Source organism: Falco biarmicus, chromosome 9 (genome assembly GCF_023638135.1).
Source record: "Falco biarmicus isolate bFalBia1 chromosome 9, bFalBia1.pri, whole genome shotgun sequence".
NCBI classification, from domain to species: domain Eukaryota; kingdom Metazoa; phylum Chordata; class Aves; order Falconiformes; family Falconidae; genus Falco; species Falco biarmicus.
This window is the reverse complement of record NC_079296.1, coordinates 56,092,722-56,106,038: the sequence shown is the minus strand read 5'-3', so window position 1 is coordinate 56,106,038 and position 13,317 is coordinate 56,092,722. Positions and strand designations below refer to the sequence as shown.

The following is a 13,317-nucleotide window of genomic DNA, read 5'->3' as shown; positions in this document are numbered from 1 at the left end:
ACAGCCAGGAAAGTCATTATCTAGCAATTGCTACTTAAATTTTAAGGTACTGGTATGCAGTAAACTAAGTACAGGAAGAGACTGACTTGCAATTACTTGTCAGCTATGCACAGCAGAGGTGACTCCACAACTGGCATTTGGAGCTCTTTACTGGTAAGGATACCATAGAGTCATTTTAAAGTAATTCCTTAATAAAGGGATTTTTCCTAAGCCCTTACAAAGTAACATAGGAACAATTTATCATCAGCCAGATAAGCAGCTTTACACCCTCCCCTATTACTCTGCCCCAAGGTACTCCCAGACCTGCACTCACGGCAGGGCTCTGCCACAGGTCGGGAGTCCTCCCAGCTCTAGGATACCCACACTCTAGTGCCCAGCATCTTCCTCCCTGTTTAGAGATCCCATCGCTGTCTGCAGTCTGCATCCCATTCTGATACCCCTCCTTCCCCAGCCTGGCTGGTCTCTCCCAGGGGGAGCTCCTCGGTCTGCTCATGCATGCCTCTCCACCCCAGCCGCCTTTGAAGGACAGGCAAAACAGAGCCCTTTAAATGTGCCCAAACCAGAACCATTGCTACTCTGAAGCCTGCAGTTGACACAGCATTGTAAAAAAACATACTACCAGAATGTACATACACTTATTTTTTCAAACTCAGACATGAGTATTTTAAGTCTCGTTTAGAGAAGTAGAAAGCATTATATCCTGGAGGTTCCCCCAAAAAGTCAGATGAAGCACATACATGAGAAATTGTCAGCTTAAGCAGATAGGGTTTTTTGGTGTGTATGTGGGGTGGTGGGGCATGCGTGGTGGGGGGCGGGTGCATTTTTTGTTTTGGTTTGTTGTCTTTTTCTAACAAAGCATATGAGACAGAAAACAGTAAGAAAAGTTGAGAGTAAGGGAAAAACATGCTTCCAAGTACAGGTTATGTTTATGCATTAATACACACTATCAAAAAAAGAACCTACACAAACTAGTACACCAGAGGCATTTACTTGGGGTGTACACTGCAAAATAAAAGCCGTGAATAAACTTCCCTGAACAGCCATTCGCCATGGCCCCGCTCCCCGAGGACATGGCACCTACAGCATCTTGACAGGGGTGGCACAGGCAGTAGGGAGTGGGGTCTGGGGAGCCACCACCACCACCCTGCTTCAGCAGGCGGGCTGCTCACCCAGCACCACAGAGGTCTCTCCTCCGTGGAGCAGAGGGAGGTGGCAAGTGCCAGAGACCCATTTTCTGCTCGTGGCAGGCGCAGGATGCCACAAGTTTCTGTGATGTCAGGGCCGGGCTGGCTACCGGCTGCCAGGCACCCAGTGTGGGCACCCAGCACGGGCACAGCCCCGGGGCCGCCAGCCATGCCCGCGCCTTCCCCTGGCGAGCAGCTGCGGGGGCTTCAGTTCCTCCCTGCCCACCTCACACCGCGCTGGCAGGCATCACTACCTTGTTGTCAGGCTACAGCTTCAAAGAAACAAACAAAAAAAACCCAAACAAACCCACCTGAGGGAAATGCACCAACGGAAAAAGGCCCAAAATCTAAACTGGCAAGGTTTGCTGGTGTCTGTAACACAGCGTTTGGGTTAGTCATACTTTCTAGTCAAACAGGACTAAGTCCACTAAAATAATTAAACCACCACCTTTCTGAGTGGTTGTGGGGTTTTTTTGGGTGATGTTCCTTTCTGGGTTTGGGGTTTTTTTTTTTCCTTTTCTTTCTTTCTTTCTTCTTTCTTTAAAAAGGGTAACACACAAAGTTTCCATGCAGCAATACCAACATGACCTTTAACTTTTATGTAAACTTTTAACTTCTGTATTACTACAGATATAGGCTCTAAATACTGTCAAACACATTAAGCAACATGGAAAACTGCATTAGGGGGAAAAAAACCAACCACCTCTGCCTCCACTTTTTCACCTAAAATGACCATCTGCCATGAATGCTACAGGAAGATCATTACTAAAATTAGTAAAGATTTTCAATAGCTCCAGCTCCTGAACTCCTCCCACTCCAGACTCTAGGCCCAGTGCAGCTGAGAAGTACAAGGAGTGGAGAAGGAGGAGGTGAAAAGAAAAAAAACCCTAATTAAATAAATCAATCAACAGAAGTCCTTTCTATGTGCCCCTACAGCCCTCCCTTGCAAATAGCTTCTTGGATGCTCTTGAAACTTCTTGTTTGCCCATATATTTTTCCTTTGATCTGACATTAAGGCTGCGAGCCTGGGCACTTTATACAAGTGGGACAACAATCTGCTTTGCATATTCTGTGAATACTCTCTAATTTGCGTAACATCTAGTTCATCAAATCATCCAATTTCTTGTTAAGCACTAAACTCTTACCCATCACATGCAAAATGCTCCAAACAACTATTCTCACAATCTGTTTCCACTCTCCCCCAGACAGCCTCTTTCCTTCCTTGTTTCCAAGGTATGTTTTTGGGGTAAGAAAATTTTTACTGAAAAAGAGGATGGGAGCCTAAACTAACATATTTTAAGACCCAAGTTACTATTCACAGTTAAGTACCAAGTAACTATTCACAGTTAAGAGATGAGGCATAATAACTGGCACCGGGACTTCAGTGAATCCTGCCTCCCTATGAAAAGCTTCCCTCCCTCACCCCCATGTTCACTGTGGTTTCTGATTATCAAGTCTTGCTTACAAGACTTATTTCTTTTATCTTGATTCCAGTGGATTGTTTTCAAGCTGCAAATACGATTTTTTCCTTTAAACACTAGAAACTAGAGCAAACTCTGCAAACCCTGGGATTTTGCAACGTCCTTCCCCTATAACGTCTGCTTCCACTTCTAACAAGTGTGCAGATTTTGCTGCTGGAAGTTGCACAGCATGGCGTGGAGGATGATGTGCAGGAGTGCAAAGAACAAGACAGCACTGAACTGCCTAGTTCCTTCTGCAGTGCTCAGGCTGATGACAGGGACAATGACACCACAGGAGGTGGACAAGTTTCCTAGCCACAGGCAGAATTTGCTGCACATAGGGGTCACATAGCACTGGCTTAGCAAAGCCAGGCTGGCACAGCTGCCTCAGGACACACGCCGCTGTGCAACAGTGGTAACGATCCCACTCACCTTTACAGAATGCTTACACATTTCTCCAGCTGAAACCAGCCAAAGCACGCAATGTGCTAAGCTGTTCCAGAACACACTGACAACATTGTGCCTTTTTGCTCTGTGCCCACAGGACCAATGCAAGCCCAGGTCACAACTGTTGCTGCCCGAGAGCTAGAAGTGAATAGCTGACACCTCTGAGGGGGCCACTGTTCACTGCATGAACAGAAGAAGTCAACCTCCCCAAAGACACTCCTGACAGGCAAACCATGTTCTCCGCTTAATAACCTTTGCATGCTATTTAAGTACTTTTTAGCAAAGTAACTGCTTGTTGTTTGTTCTCCTCCTTCCCTAAAGGTGACGCCCAGTAGGCTGGGTATCTTTTCTCAGATATTTTACATCATTACAGTATTCCCTGTCTTCAGGGGTCATTCATCTTCCAACCACTGTTAAAAAAAAGAAGGCAGAACAGAAGCTAAGGAGAAAAAAACCCCCAAGTAGTTTCTTGTAAAACCATTTAGACATTATTCCCATGCCCTTGAAAAATTTTGGTGGCCTAGAGCCTATTCTGACCAGCCAGTTACAGGGGCTGCCAAAAGCATTCAGTTGAACAAATGCTGTCAGCTTCATACATTACATAGATTGAAAAGGTGTCATCTTTTTACTAGGGTCTAAAACAAAACACAGTCTGCAAATCTACAGCATTTAAAATAACTGACTATGCTGCCAAGGAGATTATCAAGCTTCTTGATGGTTATGATCAAATTGTTTAATGAATACTAAAGGATTTTATGAAAACTACTAAAAAAGTCAAATACCCTGGAAGAACAGTGAATTGTTTAGTAATTATACAGGTAGGGTGTTAATGGTATTAAGGGAATTAGTTGCACTAACACATTCACTGATAGCCTGACTGTTGCAAATCAGACATCAATTACATTAAGTCTGTGACTGTAGTCCATCCCCAAAATTGTGCTTCCTATTTTAACATAAGTTCTACCCATATACACTAAAAGTTGTTCTAAATCGCCCTTTTCTTTCGACCATATTCAAAAGTAGCTGACCTATTTTTAGGTTTGAAGTCACAGACACCACCTAAGATTTCACGGTGACACAGGACTGCCTTTTCAAGCACAAGCGTGCCTTCTTGCAAGCAAAGATGTTTGCAACAAAATGAGCTGTGACTGACAACTGGGAAGGGACTTTGAGAGTAAAGCTCAGAAAGAATCATCAAACTTAGAACAAAGAGAGCTTAAATGCACCTATCAAAAGGCTTTAATGTTTTAATTCTACATGCAACTTGTTTGCAGACCACACACAGATACCAATCTCCTCTTTATTGGGACAGCAATTGGAAAAACAAACTGTGTACTGAAAGCAAAGCACAGAAAATCCTGCAAAGGTGCCCAAGGCCCCACCGTGCCACCATTCTGCATGGGTTTCCACTATCCCGCAGTCAAAGCACTTGCTCACCCAAGTAAAGCTCTGGTGACACAGTGGCGCTGGGGACAGCTCAGGCCAGGCCCAGGCTGCCCCCTGCAGCAGTGGCACTGGTGTGTAACTCACCCAGCCAACACAGCTCCTCCTCAGCGCTTCAACTACGCCACAGGACACCTGGCACGTGCGCGCAGCTTCACTGGGCACGGGCTTACAGTCCTTGCGCTCCACTTCATACAGACAGATCTGTGTCACGCACGGCTATACAGCCATCTACGGCAGCAGCACCGCATGCAGGAAAGTAGGTGTCTAACCTCTCCAACTACTGGTGGGTATTTAATAATTTCCATAACCTGAATGGCCTCCTTGCACAAAGGAGGCTGTAACAATGAACAAAGAAATGAAGCAGTAATTTCATCTGCTATTGGAAGTCCTAGCCTAGCCCCCACCCCCAAATCAAAGCACGTTTTAAATAGCAAGCAAGCATAACTGCTTGCCATCCCTTCCAACTCCAAGTTAACAACTAAAATGACTACTCTGATGGCAGCCATTTCATTGAGTGCTCCTTCTTCACTTCTCAAGGTAAAAAGCAGAGCATTGGTGTACCTTCTCCGCTCCAGAGATAAGGCAGAGCTGCAGAAAATCACCATGTGGCCTTTGTCAGCCTCACTAACAACTTCTCATTCCATTAACAACTTCTCATTCCAAAAAAGGGCAGGGCTCTCCAGCACACAGGAGGTCCTTGAATTTTCAAGGCTTTGCTGTCCTAAATTAAGCCCCCGAGGAGGTGCCAGCTCCAGGTTCAGCTTCCCATGGTCCCACCAGCCCCTGGCAGCAGCAGAATGGGCACATCTGCCCGTCTGCACCTTTTCAGACCCCAGACCACATGCCCAGGTGGGTTCCAAAAGGGACAGCAGGAGCAGGGGTGGTGCAGGGACAGAGACAGCTGAGAAGGGCTGGGAACTGGCACAGGATGGAACCCCCCTGACCAGCAGCTAAGTATGTTGCTTTTCAAAACACTACAGATCAAGGACAGATATTTCATGTTTAAAAATTAAGAAAATGATTCAATGATGCTAAGTCAAGAGACAGTAAGATGCAAATTTGATGATAACCATAGAAGAAAAAAAAAATATCCGCTGGGCCAATTCTCAAATTGCCATATTCCAAGATAGCAAGTTCCTGAAGCTCAGCTCTTGGAAAGGAATTAAACAAACTTCTGAAGGACAGTACTTTTCTGGTCTCACAGAGGAAAGCTAAGAACACACATTTGAGGAATGTCAGAGCCAGAGCACACAAATCACAAATTCAGATACTCTGTGCTCCTTCTGAAGACTCTCAGTACCTGACAATCAGAAAAACCTACACCTTCAAACAATCAGCTTGGCCTACACCAAAACAGAGGCAGGAGGCTCAGGGAGGGTAACCCTCTCCTTCACGTTGCCATCAGAGGACCACACGTACTCCTCACGCAGTGCCTCTGGGCAGGGACTGAGCGCCAGGAAGAGGAGGAACACAGGAAGAGAGCTGACATTTGTTTCTTTTTGCTTTGCCTTGCTTTATAGATACTTTAAAAATATGCTAGCTTTAAAGTTAACATTGTAATCCACAGAAGAGAAGCCACATGGTACTCAATCCTTAGGTGAATACTTTTGAAGATACTGTGTTTTAATTAGATGATGTGCTTTGATCAGTTTGTTAGGCATTCACAAACAGGTAGATGGATTTTTCAGAAGCCTTTTCTTGTTCCTAAAGCATCTTACTACTAGAACACTACCAGAGATACCAACTTCCTTTTTCTACTACTACTTTTTTGCAAAAGCTGTCTGGCTTTAAGCCTTCTTGTTTATCTACACATGAGAATACAATACCTAGGGCTTATATCATAAGGAAAAGTGTTAAAAAGCCCCAGAATGAATGCCATGTATTCACCCATCAGATCAAATAGAAAAAGCAGAGTGGTGAGGAGGAAAAGCCTCACTATAGATATAGTGATGGGAAACAAGCAAGTTTCTGAGATCCAGGCCACTTTTCCTCCTTGGAGCCTGTTGCCAGCAACGCTGACTATCCCAGTGCTACATGACAGGCATGGGAAAGGTTCCACCACCACCTCCTCTGGAAAGCACACCAAAAGCTAATACCTATAAATATCTGGAATTGAGTACAGTTGTACTCCTTCATTTTCCTTTACTCTTCCTTGGGGGAAAAGCAGTACATAATAGTGAGCTGGTAGAATGTCACCCAGTATTTGATAGCTATATCAGTTTTAAACTGCCAAGTGAGTTGTCAGCCAAAATGCAGGCTCCACTTTTACAAGACCAGAGAGACCGATGTATCCAAGGGCAACAGATCAGACAACGCAACATCTCTCAGCTGTATCAACTGTGTTTTCAACAAAAGCAATTAAGTAGCATGCTGCTTTACACCCTGCTTCATTGCATTTAAACTGTCTTTAAAAACATCCCTGAAAGTTTATTTAAAATACATTTTTCCTGGTTGTATTTCTTTGGCAAAGTGTTTAATTTAATTGCATTAGATCTTCATATTTTTCATGTTAATAATGTAAGCTATTTATAGATCAATGGCAAAACTTTAAAAACTTTAGTATGTGACATTTGAATGTTATTTTAGTCCTCCATATGCTACTACCACATTCTCAGAAATGCATACAGTATATACATAAGTCACTTCCATTTACCCATCCCAGCAATTAAAATCCCTTATTTTAATTTATTGGAACTTAAAAACAAGCCCCCAAAATGCTCCTTCACTGATACCTTCTTTGATATAAATTCAAAGACATCTTTCCATTATGGGCTTGATTTCTAGCAACACTGTAGAAGCATGTAATTGCACTTCCTTTTTTGTGGCGATTATTTTCACTGCTTACAAAAGGACTTCATCCTCAGAAGTTATGCAATCTGTATTGACACAACTACGTATGCAAATTGAATTCCTCAGAAGAATGGAAAAAAAATTGTGGTCTGTGGTTTATCTGGGTTTCAAGTTTACGAAGAAATATTAAGAGTCATTTTCCAGTACTTCTGATAACTTCAATTTGCAGATGTTTTCAACATGTGCAGAGTTAAAAAAAAAAATAAAAAATTCTGAAGCTGTATAGTTGCTAGGTTGCTACACAGCCTAACACCAGGATGGTGCTGTGCTACTTACAGTACAAGCATATTAGTTTCTTCCCTAAGGAGTTTTTTATAAAGCTTTATTCTACTTCCTACTGCATTTGTGAACATGGTGAAAACAGCCATCCTGCTATGTGTCCCGGAGAGAGGAAGAAGTGTTCAAGGCTTCTGAATGGCGCTGCTTCCTCAAATCCTGCTAAGGACTCCATCTCTTACGAGCGATGAGACAAACTGATAACCTTTTCTTCCCCCCCTTTCTGTCTTTTCTTTTTTATACAGCTTCCTCAGACTGGAGGGCAGAGGCACGGAGAGGGAGGGTAGAGCAGCAAAACCACTGCAGCTGAGGGTTCAGGTCTGCTTCAACTACACTTCCACTAGTCCAGACCCTGCACTTGACAGGCCACGTGGGGGTGTTAATGAATCATTTTCTTCCTCTTTTGAACTTTGTATACACAGTGTTCACCAGACCAAAGACGGACCATGTCCAGCTACATGTTAGTGATTCCTACTCTAAGATACGAGCAGCTCAATCTTTTCCCCTTCTCTTCCTGTTTTCCAGAAACTACTCGGAAGCATTTCCGTAGTGCTCACCCTGCTTTAATAAGCAAGTGAACATGCAAGGAGTCTCTTTGATAAAGATGCATAAATAAGTAATGTGATGCTGAAAAATATGCAGCAATCTAAAAAAAAAAAAAATTATTTGTATTTTCTTTAAAGGAAGTGTCTTTCCCAAAGATGCGGAGGTTTAAATCAGAATTAGCTAAGAAAGCCTGCACAGTTTGAGCATCACGTACATATAGCAGTAATCAATCAAGATAGAAGAAGAAAAAAACCCAGTTGAATCTTTTGTGAAGCTGACAGGTAGTGAAGAATATAGGACTGGTTATTGTATCTCAGACTTTTGCAAATCCATTAATCTTGTCAGAATAAGTGAGCTGTGGTATTTTACAATGTTGACATAAAGGTTGCACCAGAAACCTGAGCATATAAATAATTACAGGATGTTTTTGGCTACAAAAAAGCAAAAGATAAATACTGCTGATCAGTTTTTCCCTATATAGTTTCACTTTAAAACCTGACCTGCAAAGTATTGTTACTTTAACCATTTCTGTATAGAAATACAAAACTGAATAAAGGAATTTTGCGGCCTTTCAGTACTTAAAGGGGGCTTAAGAAATACAGGGACAGATTTTTCAGTAGGGCCTGCTGCGACAGGACACGGGGTAATGGTTTTAAACTAAAAGAGGGTACATTTAAACTAGATATAAGGAAGAAAAGTTTGTTACAATGAGTGTAGTGAAAGACTGGCACAGGTTGCCCAGAGAGGTGGTAGATGCCCCATCCTCAGAACTGTTCAAGGTCAGGCTGGACGGAGCTCTGAGCAACCTAATGTAATAAAAAATACCAAAACCAGTGTGGCCAGCAGGGCGAGGAAGGTGATTCTCCCTGTCCCGTCAGCTCTCATGAGACCCCACCTGCAGCGCGGCATCCAGCTCTGGGGCCCCCAACATAAGGAGGACATGGACCTGCTGGAACAAGTCCAGAGGAGGCTACAAAGATGATCGGGGGTGGAGCACCTCTCCTGTGGAGAGAGGCTGAGAGAGTTGGCGTTGTTCAGCCTAGGAAGAAGGCTCTGGGGAGACCTTAGAGCAGCTCCCAGCACCTACAGGGGCCGGCAAGAAGGTGGAGAGGGGCTTTGTACAAGGGCACGTGGTGACAGAACAAGGGGGAATGGCCTTAAGCTGAGAGAGGGGAGATGCAGATGAGCTGTGAGGCAGAAATTGTTCCCCGTGAGGGCGGCGAGGCGCTGGCCCAGGCTGCCCAGAGCAGCTGTGGGTGCCCCATCCCTGGCAGTGCTCAAGGCCAGGCTGGATGGGGCTGGGAGCAGCCTGGGCTGGGGGGAGGGGGCCCTGCCCAGGGCAGGGGGTGGGACTGGGTGGGCTTCAAGGTCCCTTCCAGCCCAAACCATTCTATAATTCCATGAATCTCAGAATTGATCAATTCTGGCAGATATGACACATGCTGTCAAGAGTAAAATGGCGCTCACACTACTTCCTAGGGATGACACCTGTGTGTTCTACCAGTGCATATTTCCTATTGCATATTTACATGTTTCTGCATGAACTCAGCAAGTTAAACAAGTCTCTACTACAACACCACAATGTTTAAGAGTGGCTTTCATGCTTTAAAGAACATCCACACCCCATGTTTACAATACATTTTATAATATAGGTTCAGTTTCAAAGTTTTCATGTTGCCTAAACAAGAAAATTTTCAAGACAGCACAGACAGCACGACTGATCTATTGCAAACCAACATCAGAACTTGTTAGATTTCAATATAAATGTAAACTGGACTTGTTTTTTAAAAACAGATTTGTTTTTTAAAAGGTTTACTGAAATATATTTCTTACTTAGGAGACTTAAGACCATTTCATGCCAAACTAAAATAATTTTTATAAAATGTCAAACCTTTTTTTAGGCAGACAATTTTCAGTGAGAACAAATTGCATTTATACACTGAATTTTTATAAAAATTACTTAGAAATCCAGTAAGAGACATACCTTATAGGACTGGTTTTGACTATAAAATAGTTAGCGACTTCAACTTCACAAAGCAAAAGACCTTGACATTATTAATCAAGCCAATAAGCAAGTGTGCATAGAACTCCATGAGGAAAGTAAGTTTTACCTTACCTGATAAAATTCCCGAAGCCAATTCTTCTGTAAATTTTCTGGCTGAAAAACAAAATACAAAAATTAATTAGAGTAACATATTTTTACAATAATTTCCCAATACTTATTGCTTTCCTCAGTGCATTCAAGTGGGAAGTTTTTTCCACTACTACAGAAAAAAGTACAGTCATGAGGAACACCTCCACAAGCAGCAACAGACAGACCTGTCCTTTTTGTTTCTGTCTCTTCTACAGATTTTCACTCAAGTACATTTTGTATATGACTTCACAACATTCATATGCATTCCAGGTTATCAAACAATTAAATCAACAGACTGGACATGTATTGAAATATGTGCTTTTAGAATTACACATTCATTGGCAGGATAGCAGAAACTTTACACAAACTGCTGATAGCCAGCTCTCACAACCTGAGCTTCAAGTTATATGGATTTACTTTAACAAACTGGCTCAGACAGACGACTGTGCTTTTGTGGGACGTTCAAGCACGTGAGAGCTCCCATCAAGGAGAAACTGGGAGAAGCATTTCAAGATCGCTACAGAAGTCATGAAAACTGAAGCAGCAAAAATATGGTAAGTACGAAGTTCTGCCTTTTCAGAAACATAGCCCACCCCAGATATGACTGTGGAGGGAAATGACCGATTTTCACACATTAAATGTACAGCTACTAGAGAAACACTTGTTGAATTTTATCTTCAACAACAACACTTCTGGTAATTTTTGCATCATAGTGCGGAATAAAAACCCAAATCAGACTTTCTCTCACAGCAACAGAAGGAACGTACAGTATCTGCGGGAGGCAGCAGAACATACTGAATTGAAAACCAGAGAGATGGCTCAACATCCTCCCTTCAGCGACAGTTATGAAACCAGCTGCCCGGAGGCACATATACAGTCATGAAATTTCTGTTCTGCTCTACTTTCCCCATCACGCTTGTTCTCAAATAGCTAGATACAACTTACTAATTTATATTGACTGCTTGTTGCATGAAGATTTGCCCATGGTGGCTATATATATATATATATAAAGATTTGTAAGTAGTCAAAAAAAAAAAAATTTTTTCTGCAAGTCTATGAAAGTCAGCCCATTCTGTAAGCCTGTAAAGTCCAGAAACCTACCAAAGTTTTTTGAAAGCTGAGGAAAAATGCACCATGTTTGTCCCTTGCTACCCATCACGTCCCTTTTGTTGATCATGCCTCCTTGACAGTTCTGGAATTCAGACAGTGTTGGTCAAGAAGGTTAAACTTCCACTCCTTAGGAGCAACTGTTTTTTCTAGCAATGAGCTTTCCCAGTATGTCTTATGAAAGTTACAGCTCTTGGTGCACAGGAGCAGCTGATGGGGGGGCACAGGGCTGGGCGCAAGCAGGCACTCGAACGTGCCTGAGCAGCAGCCCCTCGTTCTGCGCCCGAAGCCAACTGGGATGAATCTTGGCCTGAGCTCAGGGATGTCTTAAATTAACAAACACACAGAACAAAACATCCATGTCTCCCACCCATGCCCTTCCCTTCGGCCAAACAGCAAAACTCAAAGTGAGAATAAGGAAGCTGCAGACACAAATAAAAACTGAAGGCATCCAGGCAAGCAATAAAATAGTCCCTCTAAAAATGCCATTTGTTAACTGCTTATTTAGCAACTTAACTCTTTTTCTACTCATTCTCAACTTAATGAGACAGCCTACTGAGAAACAGTAAGTAAGGATTGTTGCTTTCATAAAAGCAGCAACGAGAAAACAAGCAAAACAGAAGCTGCTGTGATTTCAAGCTGACTTCTAGCCTGAAGTTACAAAGATAACACAGGATTTTCTGAGTTTTGTAATTAATTTTTTTAAATCCCTCTACAAAACAGATATGAACTAGGAACATGTTTTCTATATGATTTGTGTATGATCTAAACCAAACGGTCAGATTCAAACTATCAAGAAAGCAAGATCTCGGGGATTATGAAATTTCTAATTAAAATTTTCTGGTAGCTATGAAAACTAGCTAAGCCAGTCCTGCATTAGGCCGCAAGCAGACTTCAGCAGCACAGCGTATTTATTTTCAAAACAGAAAGTGTGGCCTTACTTAGTAGGTAATAGGCAATTTTACGTTAAAAAGCAAACAATCCCCATGCACTCCTCACTTATCTTTTTTTTTTTTTTTTTTTTTTTTTAATGCCAGTTGCAAGATGTCCTGGGGACCTCTCAAGTTTTAAGAATAATTCAAAATTAACAGAAGTCAGTCATTTTTGTAAAATCACTAAAGAAAACCAAACCCCACTTCGCCCTGTATTTACAGACCAGAGCTAAATGATGGGTGACAATATCCCAACGAATGGAAAACATGAATTGGAAGCAAAGGCACTGCAGAGTGCGGGACTCCACTGAGAGCCTTACCTAGTTTCAGACATAGTCTTTCTACGTTAAGTACAACCATAAGCTTTTTATTTACCATGTTTTGAGGTTTTCAGTTAAAACGGAGAGTAAAACCTGTAAGTAAGATGGACCAGGTATTCATGTTAATTTATATTAGCTATGGTTTTTTAAGGGAGAGGAAATTGCTACCAATCAGGAATATTTAAAGCAAGTTATTCACCCTTGAGGAATCGCAGGGGAGAAAATAAAGCACAACCTTACTTCTGTTTCTAAATACTACTGCAAGTGGCAGAAGTCTCATTTGCTACATGACTAAATGAAAAACATTGGAAGATTAAACACGAGAACAACCCAGTACATCAGAGGGAAGCTGACAAGATGGGCCCTCCAGCAGCTCCACACCTACCTCCCCCGTGTGCCAGGTGAGATTGTTTTTGAGAAAACAGATCAAATACTGAAAAATGTGTCAAACTAAATCCCGAACAGCACCAGTAACCCCTCACACGCACAACACATAGAAGCTCCTCACAGTGCACAGTGACCCAAGGCTTACCCAGTTCTACCATTACCCAATTCTTCTACAACTCCCATCTCCCCCTCTCCAATGCAGCACCCAAAAGGCAATGCCTGTTACAT

General features: G+C 42.6%; 1 protein-coding gene across 2 annotated transcripts in view; it reads right to left on the bottom strand.

Annotated features, from left to right (window-relative positions):
• Positions 1-13,317, bottom strand: part of INPP5A (inositol polyphosphate-5-phosphatase A) — a 257,283-nt gene that overhangs the window by 182,107 nt on the left and 61,859 nt on the right. For both annotated transcript variants that reach the window (XM_056351391.1, XM_056351392.1), the window contains exon 2: positions 10,326-10,367. In XM_056351391.1, coding sequence (XP_056207366.1) covers positions 10,326-10,367 — 42 coding nt within the window. The remainder of the gene's footprint in view (positions 1-10,325; positions 10,368-13,317) is intronic.